At 37.1% G+C, this 15,829-nt stretch overlaps 1 protein-coding gene across 3 annotated transcripts in view; it reads right to left on the minus strand.

Annotated features, from left to right (window-relative positions):
* The window catches only part of STAU2 (staufen double-stranded RNA binding protein 2), a 176,504-nt gene that overhangs the window by 91,659 nt on the left and 69,016 nt on the right, over positions 1-15,829 (minus strand). For all 3 annotated transcript variants that reach the window (XM_049822072.1, XM_049822054.1, XM_049822063.1), the window contains exons 9-11: positions 12,164-12,301; positions 8,781-8,912; positions 5,122-5,182 (exon numbers count right to left, since the gene is read on the minus strand). In XM_049822072.1, coding sequence (XP_049678029.1) covers positions 5,122-5,182; positions 8,781-8,912; positions 12,164-12,301 — 331 coding nt within the window. The remainder of the gene's footprint in view (positions 1-5,121; positions 5,183-8,780; positions 8,913-12,163; positions 12,302-15,829) is intronic.

Raw genomic sequence — 15,829 nt, forward strand, 5'->3', positions numbered from 1 at the left:
AAACTTCTGAATATCTATTTGCTCTTTTCTCACTGCTTTTTCTTTTTTTTACTGAGAAAATTGCATGAGATCAAGTATCTTTGTTCCTTGGGAGTTCATCTGCTCCTGCTGCTCATTTACCATCTGAAATCATAATCATCTGTTGGTGACAATCTAATCATCTTCACAGTAACTAATTGTGATGTCACAAACAAATGATTATGATTTCAGGTGGTGAACAAACAGCAGGAGCAGATGTACTCTGAAGAACAAAGACTGTAAAGTCATGCATGAATCCCTAGTAATAAAATGTTAGGCAAGAAAAACAAAGAGCCTGTCCTTTACAGAGAAGTAGGATTGCTCTGAGTGTATTATTATTATTATTATTATTATTATTATTGTTATTTTATTAGTTTTTCAATACTTACTTTGTGGCTCCCTAAATTGCTGGAAATAGATAAAGGAAAACTATACTATGGAAAATTGAGGGTGGGGAACATATAAAAACAGTTAGGGTCATTTTTTCTTGTTAGAATTATAATATATAAAAACACTGTTACTTTTTCCTTTTATCTTTATATATTTTTATTCTTCATAGCTCATCTACAGCTTCTCCTAGAACACATACTGTATGATGTTTGTGATTACGCCATCCAGAAATATAAAATCAAAATGTGTTGCCAAGAAAATGCACTTTGCATTAGGATTGTTTATTTGTTTAATGTTTTGTTTTTGTTGATAACTGCTTAAGTCAAATCCAGAGAGATAAATGAGCATTCTGTTGACAGTAAACATCTCCTGTATGGGATGCAAATGTTAGTGGTCTGCCCACAATGTCTCCAAGTCTCTTTCAGAAGCATCAGGGAAAAAAACTCACTCAGCGTTCTTGTTATTTCACGTGTGAAAAATGCCTAAGATATTCCAAAACAAGAAACAAATAGCTTCTTGTTTCATCTTTAAGATTGTGAAATGAAGAGGAAAGCTAAAGAAGTAAACCTGCGGGAAGAAGCTTTGCCAGCGAGTAGGAGGAACAGAAGTGAAGTTTGCCGCAAGGATAGCTGCAAACTAACATGATAGAGGGCAACAGGAGAAGTTAATTTTCAAGGTTATTTAATAGGGAATACTAAAAATGCATTGAGCGAGTATGTAGGAGGAGATGGACTGTAGGGTATTTCTCAGCAAAACAAACTACATAATAAGAGTACAACGAAATCTGTTCTTCAACTGTACTAAAATATATAACTGTTAGGATTTTTTTTGTTGTTGTACTAAAGTATACAACTTACTTCACTATTCCAGTTTTATTTTACAGTTTCAGATGGAAACAGTGCATTACAAAAAAGAGTATCTGCCTGCAGAAGGAAACTGATGCACAATATGTTGTCCTAGTAGGGGACAATTTTTTCCTGGAATAAAATTACTGGAAATCTGAATAAGAGCTGCCAAATCGTAGATGCAGCAATCCCAGAGCCTCAGATTTTCAAGACCACTGAAAGTATAGGTTTTAGGGTAACAACAAATGCAAACTGTACATTTCTTTTATAAGCAAGGATATAGAAGGGAGGAAGCTGCTCCATTTGCCCTCTTTAAAACTTCCTACAATAATGATGACACTGCAAGAGTAGATTCACTTTCCAACAACTGTTGTTCTTAAATATAAACTAGCATATTCATACTTGAAAGGATGTGACATTTTTGATCGCAAACAGTGGAACTTGTTCAGAACTGCTTTAAAAAAAACCCTAGACTTCACAGGGGTGTGAGAGATCGTGCATGCATGTGATTTCTCTTATTCAAAAGGAGAAGACACTTTAAATTTCCTCAGTTCTCCTTGACTACAAAGCTCTGAAGTTATCTGGGACTCAGGCTTAGGGGAAGATCAATGGGTGTGCGCAGGGAAAACTCTTAATAATACTAGTTCTTCTTCAGGATTTTTTATGCATTCCCTGTGTGGGAAACTAACACATAATATTCTACCAGAAGCAGAGCAGGCAAAGTGCTCATAGGTAAACGTGTACTGGCAGACTTTCCCCCTACTAAATATTAGCACAGCATTTCAACAAGTAATCATGTCTATGAAAAACTGGTGAGAAATACCAAGTGATACTGTGTAGATCTCCAAATGCAGCAATCCCTTGACCCCAGTCATGTCCTGAAAAACAGGCCTTTTCATAGAGCCATTCAGTAGGAAGGTATCAACTGAACTTACTATCTTACTTAATTACTATCTTACTAACTGAACTTACTTACTTTTCTATCCAGGAATATGTGGTCCCTTCCTATAATTACAAATAAATGGTGTGATATTTATATGTTGAAAGGTCTACAGTATAGAAACTACTACAGTGGATTTCTATATAAAAATATACTTTGAGTGCCAATCCATACAGCAGATTCATAATTCTATCAGAAAGGCCACTTTAGTTTAGAAATACCAAGAGAAGTTTCAATGAGAAACTCAAAAAGAAGACCTTATAGCAATTCATTCAGCCATGGGTGATATCAAATTAACACATTTAGAGAAGAAAAATGCATTTCTACATCTTTCATGAATCCTGGATGAGACTGTAAGGTGAAGAAAGACTGGTCTGTCCTCTACTTAACTGTTAACATATTCATTCTCCTTTTATGCCTTTATATGGAAATCACAGTTAAGCTGTAAATTTTAAAGAAAATACCGTAGAAGAGAAAGGCCTTTATGAGGTGAAGGGTTAAAAAAATCAGTAAAATATATATGCCTGTTGATAACATTTTGGGTTCAAACGCTTCCTATTTTGCAAAAGGATAGCACAGTCCCTCTGAAATAAAAAATTATATGCTTTAATGAGCTGATTATTATTAAAGTTGCCTCTAGATTGGAAGCCTCAATAAAGGACTTAAGGGATTAAGCACAGTAGTCTCTGAACAGCACTGTCAGAAATAAATGCTCTATGTCTATTGACATCACAGCTACATCTCTTTTGATTTCCAATTTACTTGGAGATCAGAAGAATGGAAATGAAGGCCTCTAGCAATATCTTTCGTGCATTAGAAAAGCATTCCAGAATGAAAACCTGTTTCTGTACCATGGCCTGTGGTGGCTGCAAAAAGGTCTGTGAGCAGGTCAATCTGTGAAAAATTAGTTCTTTGGTCAGCACAGGTTTAAACTATAACTTTTATTGATCTTGTCTCCTGTTGAGTGAGTTTGCCTTTGTGTTCTCCTTCTAGATTTGGATTTACATGTATAACTGCTAAAGTTTTCTTGCCAGATGAAGACTGGGAAACGGATTGTTTTTCTTATTGGTGTAGTAGACAGTTGTGATGTCATCTATAAATATCTTTGCTACAAGACACTGCAAAAATAGGAGAGAAAAGCTAGAGGTCTTATGTGCTGTCCCAAACTCCAATATGTTAACATTGAAGATATTTCACAGGCCATGTCCTTAAGAGATTTTGGCAAACAGAAATCATCTAGGAGTATTGATGAGGACTGATGATAGGGCTGGAAAGAAACAATTAATTAGAAGTCTTAGATCCTGTGGTATCCCTCCTTTCAGGGAAACACAATGGCACATGCTGAATCCAAGATCGCTTTAAATGCTAGCAGACTTTGTGGAAGTTGAAGCACAAATTATTCCCCAGGTCAAGTGGCTGGGAAGACCACATATATACTGGAACACTACTGAACCCTCTTAAAACCTGCTTTTAAGACCATGTCCTTCAGACATATATAGGCAAAAAATAGTAGGTAGCTCATTGTGCATGTCCGTCTCTAGTACAATCCTTAGTTGAGGGAGATAATGTTCGGGACTCTTAAGTTCAAAACTTAAGTTCAAAACAGTTCTGGAGAAGAATGCAAAGCTCATGGAAATATGAAGGAAGTACTATTTATATTATCTTTACCACTCTAAACAGCAAAAATGTAGTTGTAAAGTCACAAATGTCTGTCCTATTCATTACCTGCTGCAGTGAAACTGAAGTTGGTCTTCACCAACAAGGTCTCTCAGGCCTTTGTGTCTATAGACAAAGCTCAAGGAAGAGACAAACTACCAGTAATGGAACCTGATCACAGTTGGGGATCTCTTGTGAAATTCTGAGCCCCTACAAGTCCATGGACCAAATGGGATATATCTTAGCATGCTAAGTCAACTGGCTTATGTCATTGTGAGGCCATTCTCTACTATCTTCAAAAAGTCAGAGATCAGGAGAGGTCTCCAATGCCTGGAGAAAGGCATCATCATCATCATCAAGAAAGGCACACTGGTCAGCCTCACTTTAGTCCCTGGGAAAATCATGCAGTAAGTCCTCTTAAAGGCATTTGTAGGCACATAAGGGAGAAACACACAAAGCAGAAAAAAGCCATTTGGAACAATAAGCATGAATTTACCAAGGATAAAAAACAGCTTCAACAACCTGATTGCCTTTTATGATAAAATGACTGGATTTAGGAATGATGGGAGAGCAGTGGATGTCATTTACCTTGGCTTTAGCAAGGCTTTTGACATCATATCTCCCACAGCATCCTTGTATCCAAGCTGTGATGTTAGAGTCTAGGTAGAAGAATTACTATATGATGAAAATCTGTTTGGATGATCAGGCTTAGAGGACAGTGGTATGCTCTGGGGGACCCAATAGCAGCCTTCCAATACCTAAGAAGAGGTTGCCAAAAAGATGGAGCCAGGCACATTACTGAGGAATGTGGCAGAAGAACAGGAGATGATATTCATAAACAACAGGAGATGTTCTGACTTCAATAAAAGGAAAAAAATTCAATGTGAGGATAATTAAGCATTGGAACAGGCTGCACAGAGAAGCTATGGAATCTCCATCCTTGGAGAACTGGAAAAAAGACATAAGCAACCTTGTCTGAACTCTGTCCTGACCCTGCTCCGAGCAGGCAGTTTAGATGACCTCCTAAAATCCCTTACAACCTTACAACAAGGATTCAATAATTCAATAATTCAATGAGTAAATTAAAATCTCCTTGTTCCTGCATTCATTCATACCTACACTCACACAGAGGACACTCAAGAGTTAATTCATCTAATTGCAACAAACCCCCTAAAATATTTACAAACAGCATTTCAATTGTCTCGAAAAATCCAAATCCTACCGAGACAAAGAGAAGTTAGTATAAATATAAAATCAGAGAGCAATACTTACTGTTACTTGTTGGCTCAGGAAACCCAACATTCTGGCCGTTCCAACTCTTGTTTTCTCCAAGCTGAAACAGGTAGAAAAAGGCAAATAAGTAAAGAGCAAACTACTCCTTAAACAGAACATTCATGTTTATAAATTTAGTTGAAAGATTCTAAAGAGGATGACTTGGGATTGCCACATCTGCTCACAAAACTTTGCTAACACATCCTAATTTTTGTCTAAAATAGGTTATTTGAGGAATGTACCCTTCATGAATAAACATTAACAACTATTGCCTAACACTGAAATATAAATGTTTCCCCAAGGATTAGGCTCAGCTCAATATGTTACCAAATCAGACTTAAAATCAAATGTTTTAAGCAGCTTTCCACTGAAAACATACACAGACACCAGAGAAATTACATTCTAAACCAAGAAGATCCTAATATCTGCCTATGAAAGAATGCGTAAACACTACAAAGTACTTTGGGTGTAATTTTAAAATATTTACTTGATAGGAATCCATTTTGTTACTGAAATGGAAGCAAAAAAAGATTGCAATTTTCCATTATTTTAATATATCGACTTTTTCAAGGAAGCTAATTGTCTTCAAATTAATTTTATTATGTTTAACACTGGGTATTAGTCTGACACAGAAAAGAGGAGCAATTAACACATAAGTTCAAAATGAGGCCATTACTGAAGTCTACACAGTAAATAAGATGGCAGTGTTCTAGATTTACATGTAAATGTGGATAAACATGGCCAAGCTTCCTCATGAACTAGGAGCCATTGACAACCAGCTCTATGAATGTGAAACAAATGATCCTTTTCAGATTTCACTGGGATTTTGTACACAAACAGAAAACCTCACAGCAAAGTAGTCTATATGCCATGACAATTTACTACTGTCTGTTACAACAGCATGGTTTTGCCATGAATCCATACTGCAGATACATAACATGATAGGAAAATCAGCACAAGCATGCTGCTAGAGTATGAGAAGAACATTTCCAACTCTCATTCCTCCTTTTTTACTGTTTATTAACTTGATCATGATGGAGAATTTAATGAGAACTCATCTATCAGTAAGTTATCCTTAGTGCTGCTGTCTCACGTGAATGCAATCTGGTTTTCTTCTCTCTAAGAGAATGAAAGTGGCAAGAAGAAACAAAAAGATGGAAACATGAAAAAATGAAGACATTACAACTCTCCTTTCTCATCCATAAAGCTAAAATTCTGATAGTTGCAAAAAGTCTCCCAGGGCACTTTCAAATTGTTCTCCTCAGGGCTCTGCACAACCATGACTGATTTCTACCAGGAACAGGATTACCTCAGAAGAGCAGAGCCTTTACTTTTTTACATTACCTGGATTACCTGTTTACCTGTGCTGCCATCAACACCATGCATGGCTCTTGTAACACTCTTAGGTCTTCATTAAAACAATGAATACAGGCACATTTTATGCACCGGGGTTAAGGAAAAAACACTGAATTTGGTTTTGCATCTTTTTTTATGGGAGGAGGAAGGGGATGAAAGGACTCGGGGAAGGGGGGGAGGGGAAAGAAGTTGCCTTTTTTAAAAGCATCAGAAACAACACAAGGGAAAATTGTACATTTAGATGCCAACCTGATACATCAGCTAATCTACATTGGGACCCATTTTGGATTCAAAGAGAGAAACAAGTGTCTTCTCATGGTACATCTTTACTATGCAATTTATATGGAAGGCATTTCACAATGCTCAAATTGGTGGAGATCTAAGGGATATTTTCCCACTTCTCCAGCACAGTTTAGCTTGAGAATTCAAATGCTTTCATCTACACAAACTAACTTGTGTATCTGCAAATATGTTCAGTCTGCTATATACAGAAGATAAAGCCAGATGGTCTAGATATTTTATGTCCTTAACCCCAACAAAGCTATAAAAGTTTGTTCTATGATCTTGAATACTGCCGCTACATAAAATTTGAGTAGTTCACATTTTCTGCATACAGTATCATGTTTGCTCATTGTGTTCAGAATAATATTAGGCCATTGTATGCTATTCTAACAATTCAAAGATACCTACATCTGCAAGTATGTAATTAAACCTGTTTTTTTAAAGACAATATACTTGTAAGCAATAATTTAATAAATGTAGGGAAACAAAGCAGCAGTGCCCCTTTTTAGCCACTCAGGTTTTTTTAAGGATCTCAATGTAACCACAAGTTTCCACTGTGTAGAGCTCTCCAAAGCAACTATGTTGTGGGTTGAATTTTTTCAGGCTTTATCTCTAAAATTACTGAGTAAAAATAGTTCAGCCAATTTGAAATCCAAGAATGAAAACCTATGTTTTCCTATTAGAAAAAATAAAGTTGATTTCTCTGTTTTGCTTTGTTTCTCAAAAAGCCCTTTGGGCAAATTGGCAGTGAAGAAAAAGTTGAAATTGGTAGAAAGTATCTTCTACAGCAGAAAAGTCCCAGCATCCTGGTGAAAAAGAATTATCATTTGACTCTCTCATAAGCTTTTTAAAAATGCCTATGACTGCACAGTGTGTTCTCACTAGGAACACCATCTAGCTTCCAAGTACTCTGTTTAGAGTATTGCACACTTGTATATGACTAAGAAACATAGTGAAGAACGTAGTGAAGGTCAGTGTGAACAGCATACATAGAGCTGCTCCACTCAAAGGAGAGGGAAACAGAAGGAGATGGAGCCAAGCAACCAGTATGGCATTTATCTTTTCCTGGCTAGAAATACAGAATGTATAGAACAGAGTATCTTCCTATATATGTAATTTTTTTTTTTAACAGAAAAGAAAGGGTGTTTCAGAAGATATATAGAGGGACATATACTATATTCAGATTTATCATGTGGTCCCTAGAAAAGCCCAGCAGAACATTCTGTTGACCTTAGCTAGCTGGTGCAGCCAAAGCAAACATTTAAGCCATGACCAAAATATATACATGCAGTGACTCTGCATATGAAAGAAGCTGTTCAGAGTCCACAGCTTAGCAAAATACCTTACCAAATGTCCTTTCAGCATACAAAAGTAAAAACCTTAACACCCAATTTTGGTTACAAAACCTCCCATCAATAAACTCAAGACAGGAGAGGAGTGCTAAGTTGCACATCACTAACATGGAAATACATACCTGCAACATGTATGAATTTAAAATGTAATTCCTTCTCCACAAAAAAAAAAAAAAAAAAAAAAAAAAAGACACACATTTTCTTTCTCAGTCACCAAACCTGAAAAGGCCATTATTTTTCTGGAATGCTTTTAGTGCACATGCAATGGGAAGACAAATATTGACTACCATGGCTACTTCATGTACGAAAATTACCAACATCATTCTTCTCAGTGCTCTCATGGATGCCCAAAATGGAATAAAAGCAAGAGGCACGTTCACCCTGATTTTTAAGTAGGAATAGTCGCACACTTCATATGTACACTTTTGCACACATGCTATCATGTGGAACTACATTTCTGTTCTTAATTACTCTTGCAGGAGGAGAGGCTGCAACTATTACTAAGTGTAGCTCTAGAGCTGTGGCTAAATGAAGGCTGATCTCTGATACGCAACCCCCTAAAACATGGGATGCACAAGTTTAAGCTTCCATTCTTACTAAGCAATTAGCTGATACAGCTAAAAATCTAGAGAAGAGTAAAATGTGGCCATCATAACAATTGGTTCTCACCTTTTCTGGCTGGTCTTGAAGAGGAGTAGAGGCTTTGTAACCCAGCTGTAGCAACATTGCTTCTGCTGCATTTCTTTTAGCTATTTTCTTGTTTGGGCCTGTTCCAGTAGTAATCTCATTGCCTACTTTTACCTTAAAAACAAAACATTGATCACAATCATGATAAATGCAAGACTGCTTAATATCACCATGTAATAATCTTGCTGACCTACCAACAGCTGTCAGCTCCTTTCATGAAGATGCAGTCCTGAAAAAGTAAGAATAGTGCAAAAGGGGACTACAATACTGCTTCACACATAGGAGCTTGTTCGGATTTTTCAGAAGGTCCCCAAACTTGTACCAAAGAGCTAAATTTTTCTGTCTCTCAGTGCACACACAGCTGTCTCCCTCTTCCACCAGCATCTGTGTCAACCCCATTCTCTCTGCTGAACATCTCCCCCCCCCTTTCTCAATGTGGGAAGCGCTACAGGATCTGTACCTCCTCTTTCTTGTAGGAGCATTGCCTGCAGCAGCTCCCCAGCATCATCAGGACAGTATCCAGAACAACGGAGAGACAAACAATGATCCAGAGATTCAAATGAGACTGGTTTCTAAAGAAAGATGAAAACCATGTTCGCATTCCTCCCACTTTGTCGCACTGCAAGGAACATGGGGGCTGGGGCTGCTTTCTTCTTCCGCACTTATACCTGGCAAGCTTTTATCAAAACAGCCTTTGGAAAGCAGGCTCCTTGTTGGACCTAAGGTCTGTACTGCACAAAGGGTTTCTGACAAGCAAGATGCCTTTCATAAAACTAGGAGAAATTAAAACCTCAAAATAAAGACAAATTATGGACAATGGTTATCCACAAAGAGTGAGGCTCTAACTTATTCCTCGGCTTTGGTACCTTTCTTAAAGATTCTTTCTGAAGCTGCATGTGTCTGGTTTGTGATATTAGCACTGTCACTGCTATCACCTATGCAATACTCATAGCTCTTTGATAGGTATCTTTCACTCTGTCCATTAAGCCATTTTATTTGCCAAATGTTCTCTTAAAAGAGTGTATAATTCAAAAGTGTGTTAAAAAAAGGAAACAAAAATAAGATAAAAATAATAAAATGGCCAAGGTGATCTGAATTATAAAAACCTTAGAGGACAAAGACCGAAACAGTCTGGAAGGAGCTTTAAAAAAAATTGTAAAAACAGGCATACAATGGTTAAATAAATAATAAATGTCATTTAGTAATTTATGTTATTCAATAATTAATCACTCTCCTCAAATTATCACATATATTTTTTCCTAAAAGTTTTATTTTTCTTTACTCAAATACCTATTAATTCTAAATACAAAGAAGAGGATGTAAATAAATAATAATGATTGTGAATATCCCTTCAAAGTATATATATATATAATTAAACAGATTCAGCTACCTAAACCAGAAATATTAATAATCTTGAAATATAAACCTTATCTTCTATGCAGTTCCACAATCACAATTAGAAAATAGCCAAGTTTATATGCAATAAAATTGAGGGACTTTACTGGGACAAGACAAAATGATAATTTATAACATAGCTCACAATAAATCAATGCACTGCTATTTCTCAGACCTGTAAAACTGGTTTAGCTATTATTATAACCTCTATCAAGGATTAAAGGTCTGACTACAAAGAGAAAGAGCTTTCTGAAATTAACTTTGGGAACAGAACACCAGCTAATGTCATCAGAGGTTTTCTTCTGTTTATCTAGTAGTCAGGACAAGTAATTGGATCCATTTCATCACATCTAAACTTGCTCTTTGTGTGACAGATAAAAATGAACATATTATCTCTGGATATTTTACTTCCACATTCAATTAAATTAAATGAAAACATTGTTTAAGTAGTTTATACAAAGGCTTTTTATTCTGATAAGACTTTTTGCATGTCATAATGAATCCACTCAGACTTCCTGAACGCGGGAGAAAGAGCAGTATGATTTCAGCATGAAAATATTAAAAAAGGAGAAAAATGGAGCTACAGTGTTTAAAAGTCTTCATAACAAAGCAACTGTTCTACGGAATTTCTTTGACTCTTTCTTTCACAAGTCTTCTTAGATAAGGGAATCTTCTATGTATTCACTGGTTTTAAGGTTCTTTTTTTATTCAAACCAAAGATTTTGCCATTATTGAGACTCCTCCAATGGAAACCCAAATTCTCAGCCCATCTTTCTAATACTGCATTGCGTTACACAGTCCCCTTCTGATGCCGCACACAACCATCTCCAACTGCAGACACTCCCACAGGGGTCTGAGCATGGGAAAAGGGATTGTGTGTGATAGGATCACTCTTCTTCAAATACTTTTAGGTAGCATAAAAAGTTGGAAATCCAAGTTTATATTCATAAATCAGATTCTGCAACAAAAGGAACCCAGTATCTTCTTTTGCTTCAGAGAGAAAAATAATAAATCATCAAGAAAGACCACTGAGGTCCAAGGAAATTAAGAGTGCTAGCCTATCTTGATAGACATGAAGGAGGCACTTAAAGATTTAAGTGAAAACATAACTGATTTTCTGGAGAAGGAGGTGCTGGAATGTCATAAATTCTGCTTGTGATCAGAAGTGACATTTTGGTGTGGTTTATAGATAACAAGTCAAAACATGTTGAGGTATGCTGTTCTGAATTGTTCCGGCACGAAATTACCCCTGAGTGAAAACACAAGAGAAAAGAATTCTTCCCTGTTCCTATCTTTCTCAATCTGCTGTTGTGCTATCTAACAAAATATCATGGTTATATCAAATCTTTGTAAATGTTCTTAATTTAAAAATTAAAGAAACATTAATGATCTACTGTTTCTGTATTAGGTCCAGAGCCTTTAACTGGACAGGCTAAAACACATGATGGAAGGCTTTTTTTGTGGTATTTCAGATATAAATGAAGCCACAAAGAAACTCAAAATCTGAAAAGATTTACAACACTATTTTTTTAAACTGAAATGCTTGGTAATATGGAGATACTCATATCCATATTTGAGAACACTTGTTTGTATTGCAATCCTCTGATCAACAATAGCAAAAAAAAAGTCTTTTTGAAAGACAAGTAAAAGTAAATAAGTCAAGAACCATCAAGGATAAGGACAGAAACCATCAGGTGAAATAAAAATAAAAAGAGTATCAAAAATGCAAAACCACTACAAGAAAAGCATCTAGAAGGCACATAACCTAATTGTCATTTGTTTCACCAAGAGAAAGAAGGAAGTTCAAACAGGCTTTCTGATAGTGTATTTCATACTCTTCTTGTATAACTGACCGTAAAGCAAAGAGCTAAACACAGAGGGATCGGCTTCATGTTATGCCACCATTTTGCTTGAGGTTGAACATAATAACATAGCAAGGGCATTATCTCGAATGTGACAGAAGATGATACCTGCATAACAAACTCTCGACGGCGAGGCATTCCTCTCTCCGACAGAAGAACATACTCTGGCTCCTTCTCCTTTTTGGCCTGTTGGATCTGAGCCAGACGACTGATGGGATTCATTCCTTGACCATATTCTGGTCCCGTCTAAACAGGTTTAAAAGAAAGAACCATTATTTCAGCATATATCCACACAACTATTATGCTGCTTTAATAAATCATTTACTAGGGCTACCTCTTCTTTAATACTCCTTTTGAGAGAATAAGAAGTAAATTTCTTCCCATCTTCTGATCATGAGATAGAAGATAAAAATCCTCAAGCTCAAAACTGTGACAAAAAATGTACACCTATTGTCTGCCACTGTTGCAGGTAGTGTACATACCTAGCATCTGTAAGCTACTAATACCCTCATCTATCTATGGAGGTCCTATGGGGATGGATGAAAATTAGCAGATTCATCAGTCAATTTACCTCATTGCCCTATTTCTATGACCCTTCCCCCTAACCCCTTAAAAGAGGTTGCTACAATGCTGGAACATGCAGTACACTATGAAGAGGTGGGATTTACATGGGGACAAAAAAGATTTGCCACATAACAAGGAAGCTGCCTCTCTCAGCCGTCCTGCCTTCCTTCTCAGCACTCCTGCCTTCCATCCTGCAATGCAAATAAAGGTGCAGAAGGTTTACTCTGCATGTGATAGGAATTCGCTGTCAAAATACTTTTATGTAGTGAAGCTAGAGAGGAGTATCTCCAATGGCTAGAAATGTTGCATATCGTGAGCCACCCACAAAGTATTGAAAATGCTTAACAGACAATAAAATAATCCTCACAATAACATGTCAAAATGTACGGTTGGTGGGGGAATTGATCTGATGAGGGGAAAACAAAAGGATTGAGAGACTGATCTGTCCAAGGTTACACAGACAGGTGAAAAACTACAGCTCTGATATCCTTTTAATATGTTATTACTCACATGGCAAATGCTCTCTCAAAGCGAATAGCTATGAAAATACTTGTTTGTAGGTCTTAAGGAGAAGAAATTAAGACCCCCCCAAAATTCATCTGAAGTCATATTAACTGATTGATATACCATAACACAAAGAATGAACTTGCAAATGTAAATGGCATTTGAATGTAGACTTGTTTTTATGTTATTGAGCTATTTCTTTTTCATGAAGCCATTTGCAGGATAAGAGAAGATCAGCATTCATGCTTGTTTGAGCTCCTTAAATAAGAACAAACGGGTGGTCCAGAAGCTAAAGAGATGATCAGCAACTGAAGGCAAAGACCAGAAGGGGATATTGCATTAAGAAAGCTGTGCAGAGAATCCTACATAGCCTAACTTCTGAAGTTGTTAGAGAAGATGTAGGTGAAAGAATTAAGACAATGTCATGCACAAGAGCAGTTTTGTGGGCAAGAAGCCAGGCAGAGACAAAATGTAAAGCAGGCTAAATAAAGTACAGGCCATAGGGTATAGCCTCATAAACATATATACAAATAAAAATAAGTTATTGTTGTCGCTTTTTTTGGTGCTCAAAATATGTGCAGGTTAAATTAAAAGAAATGGGCACACTGAAAGCATTTCAGAAGTTTGGATATTCGAAAAATAAAAACCTTCTACACATCCAGGTTATTTTACTATTAACATCTCTTTCTAACATGGTAAACTTTGGATAATTCAATTTAAGATTGTAATGGTAAATGGTATATGGTAATATAAGAGATATTTACATTATTATACCCTTAGCATCTTTCTTGAGAAAAACTTTCCAAAATGAGACAGCCAGAGCCAATAGCCTTTTCAGCTTTAAAGCTGCATTAATGCTGATGGATTTCCTTTAAATAACTTGTTATGTTAATTTTTTCCTACAAGTTTTTGAGAATTAGATCCCCAGAATTTCAGTAGGAGACAGGTATCTAATTAAACTAGGTGTTTTTTTTAAATCACTCATTCTGTGTTGAAGGCAAATGAAAAGAGAAAGATGATGAAGTCCTTTGTACATTTTCCAAACCCAGTTTTGCACTCTCCAAATTATTTGCTCATTTTAAATGGATTTTCTGTTGGCTGCTCCTACAGAACTCTGCACTCAGTGTACTGAATATACAGATTTCTAATCATCATACTTTTAGTAAAGTAAGTACTGCTTTACTTATTTTTACAATCTATCAATGTAACACTCAGTGAGGACTAAGTTCAAGCCATACCGGTATAATGCTGCCCAGTCTAACACAATGCATGCTGTGGACATAACATAATTCAGAAAAACTGCAGATTTTTTTTTTTTTTTTTAAACTAACAAGAGGCAAATACAGAAAAGGAGATGAAATTCAGGTCCTAAAACTATATTCTGAAGCACAGGTTTTAGACATGAAGGTTTCCTGTTTTTTCCTGCAATTCTAGTCTCGAGGTTCCTGACCTGCAGAGTATGGGGCAGAAGTGACTCTGTAACACCAGAAAGTGAGCAACTCTCCACCATTATTTACACCAACCTAAAATGAGTATGAAAGGCTATTAATGTGCCCTTACATATACCTAAATGACTATCCAACATGCCAAACCATAGAAAATCATGTACAAAGAGTTTAACTACTTCCTCACAAAATAATACTTCCTAAAATAAAATTATTTTGGCTACTTCCAAAGCCTCACCTTCTGCACTGAACAGATGACAAGTTGTGCTGGTTTTGGCTGGGGTAAAGTTAATTTTCTTCACAGTAGCTGGTATGGGGCTGTGTTTTGGATTTGTGCTGGAAACAGCGTTGATAACACAGGGATGTTTTCGTTCCTGCTGAGCAGCCCTTACACAGAGCCAAGGCCTTTTCTGCTCCTCACCCCACCCCACCAGCGAGGAGGCTGGGGGGGCACAAGGAGTTGGGAGGGGACACGGCTGGGACAGCTGACCCCAACGGACCACAGGGATATTCCAGACCATAGGACGTCATGCTCAGCGTATAAAGCTGGGGGAAGAAGGAGGAAGGGGGGATGTTCAGAGTGATGGCGTTTATCTTCCCAAGTCACCGTTACGGGTGATGGAGCCCTGCTTTCCTGGAGATGGCTGAACACCTGCCTGCCGATGGGAAGTGGTGAACGAATTCCTTGTTTTGCTTTGCTTATGTGCGCAGCTTTTGCTTTACCTATTAAACTGTCTTTATCTCAGCCCACAAGTTTTCTCACTTTTACCCTTCTGGTTCTCTCCCCCATCCTGACGTGGGGGGAGTGAGTGAGTGGTTGTGTGGTGCTTAGTTGCCGGCTGGGGTTAAACCACGACACAAGTTAGTGTGATTAGTTGTTCAGTGCTGAGACTAGGTAGTGATGCTTCATAAATACATGGACACTATGTCACTGCTTTTGTTAGATCATTTCGAAGACTAATTACTCCAGATGACCCTTTGGTTTTGTATGAATTTAGGATGAGTAGACAAACTAGGGCTAATCACTGTAGACCAACTGAATTATAGAAGTAGCAATGAATCTACTGCCACCAAGAATAAAAGCACCATTTAAGAAGCTAGAGCTCACAAGAATCCAGAGCCTCTAAAGGAAGCCTTATCAGTGTAGCAAGAAGCAGATTAATATCCTCTGAGACAGGGCATGTTTTAATGGAGGGATGGTTCAAAGTCTGCAGGTTGTCCATGGGCTTGTCTCCAGTCAATTTTGCATCTCTTTTTGAGA

Source organism: Accipiter gentilis, chromosome 2 (genome assembly GCF_929443795.1).
Source record: "Accipiter gentilis chromosome 2, bAccGen1.1, whole genome shotgun sequence".
Lineage (NCBI taxonomy): Eukaryota > Metazoa > Chordata > Aves > Accipitriformes > Accipitridae > Astur > Astur gentilis.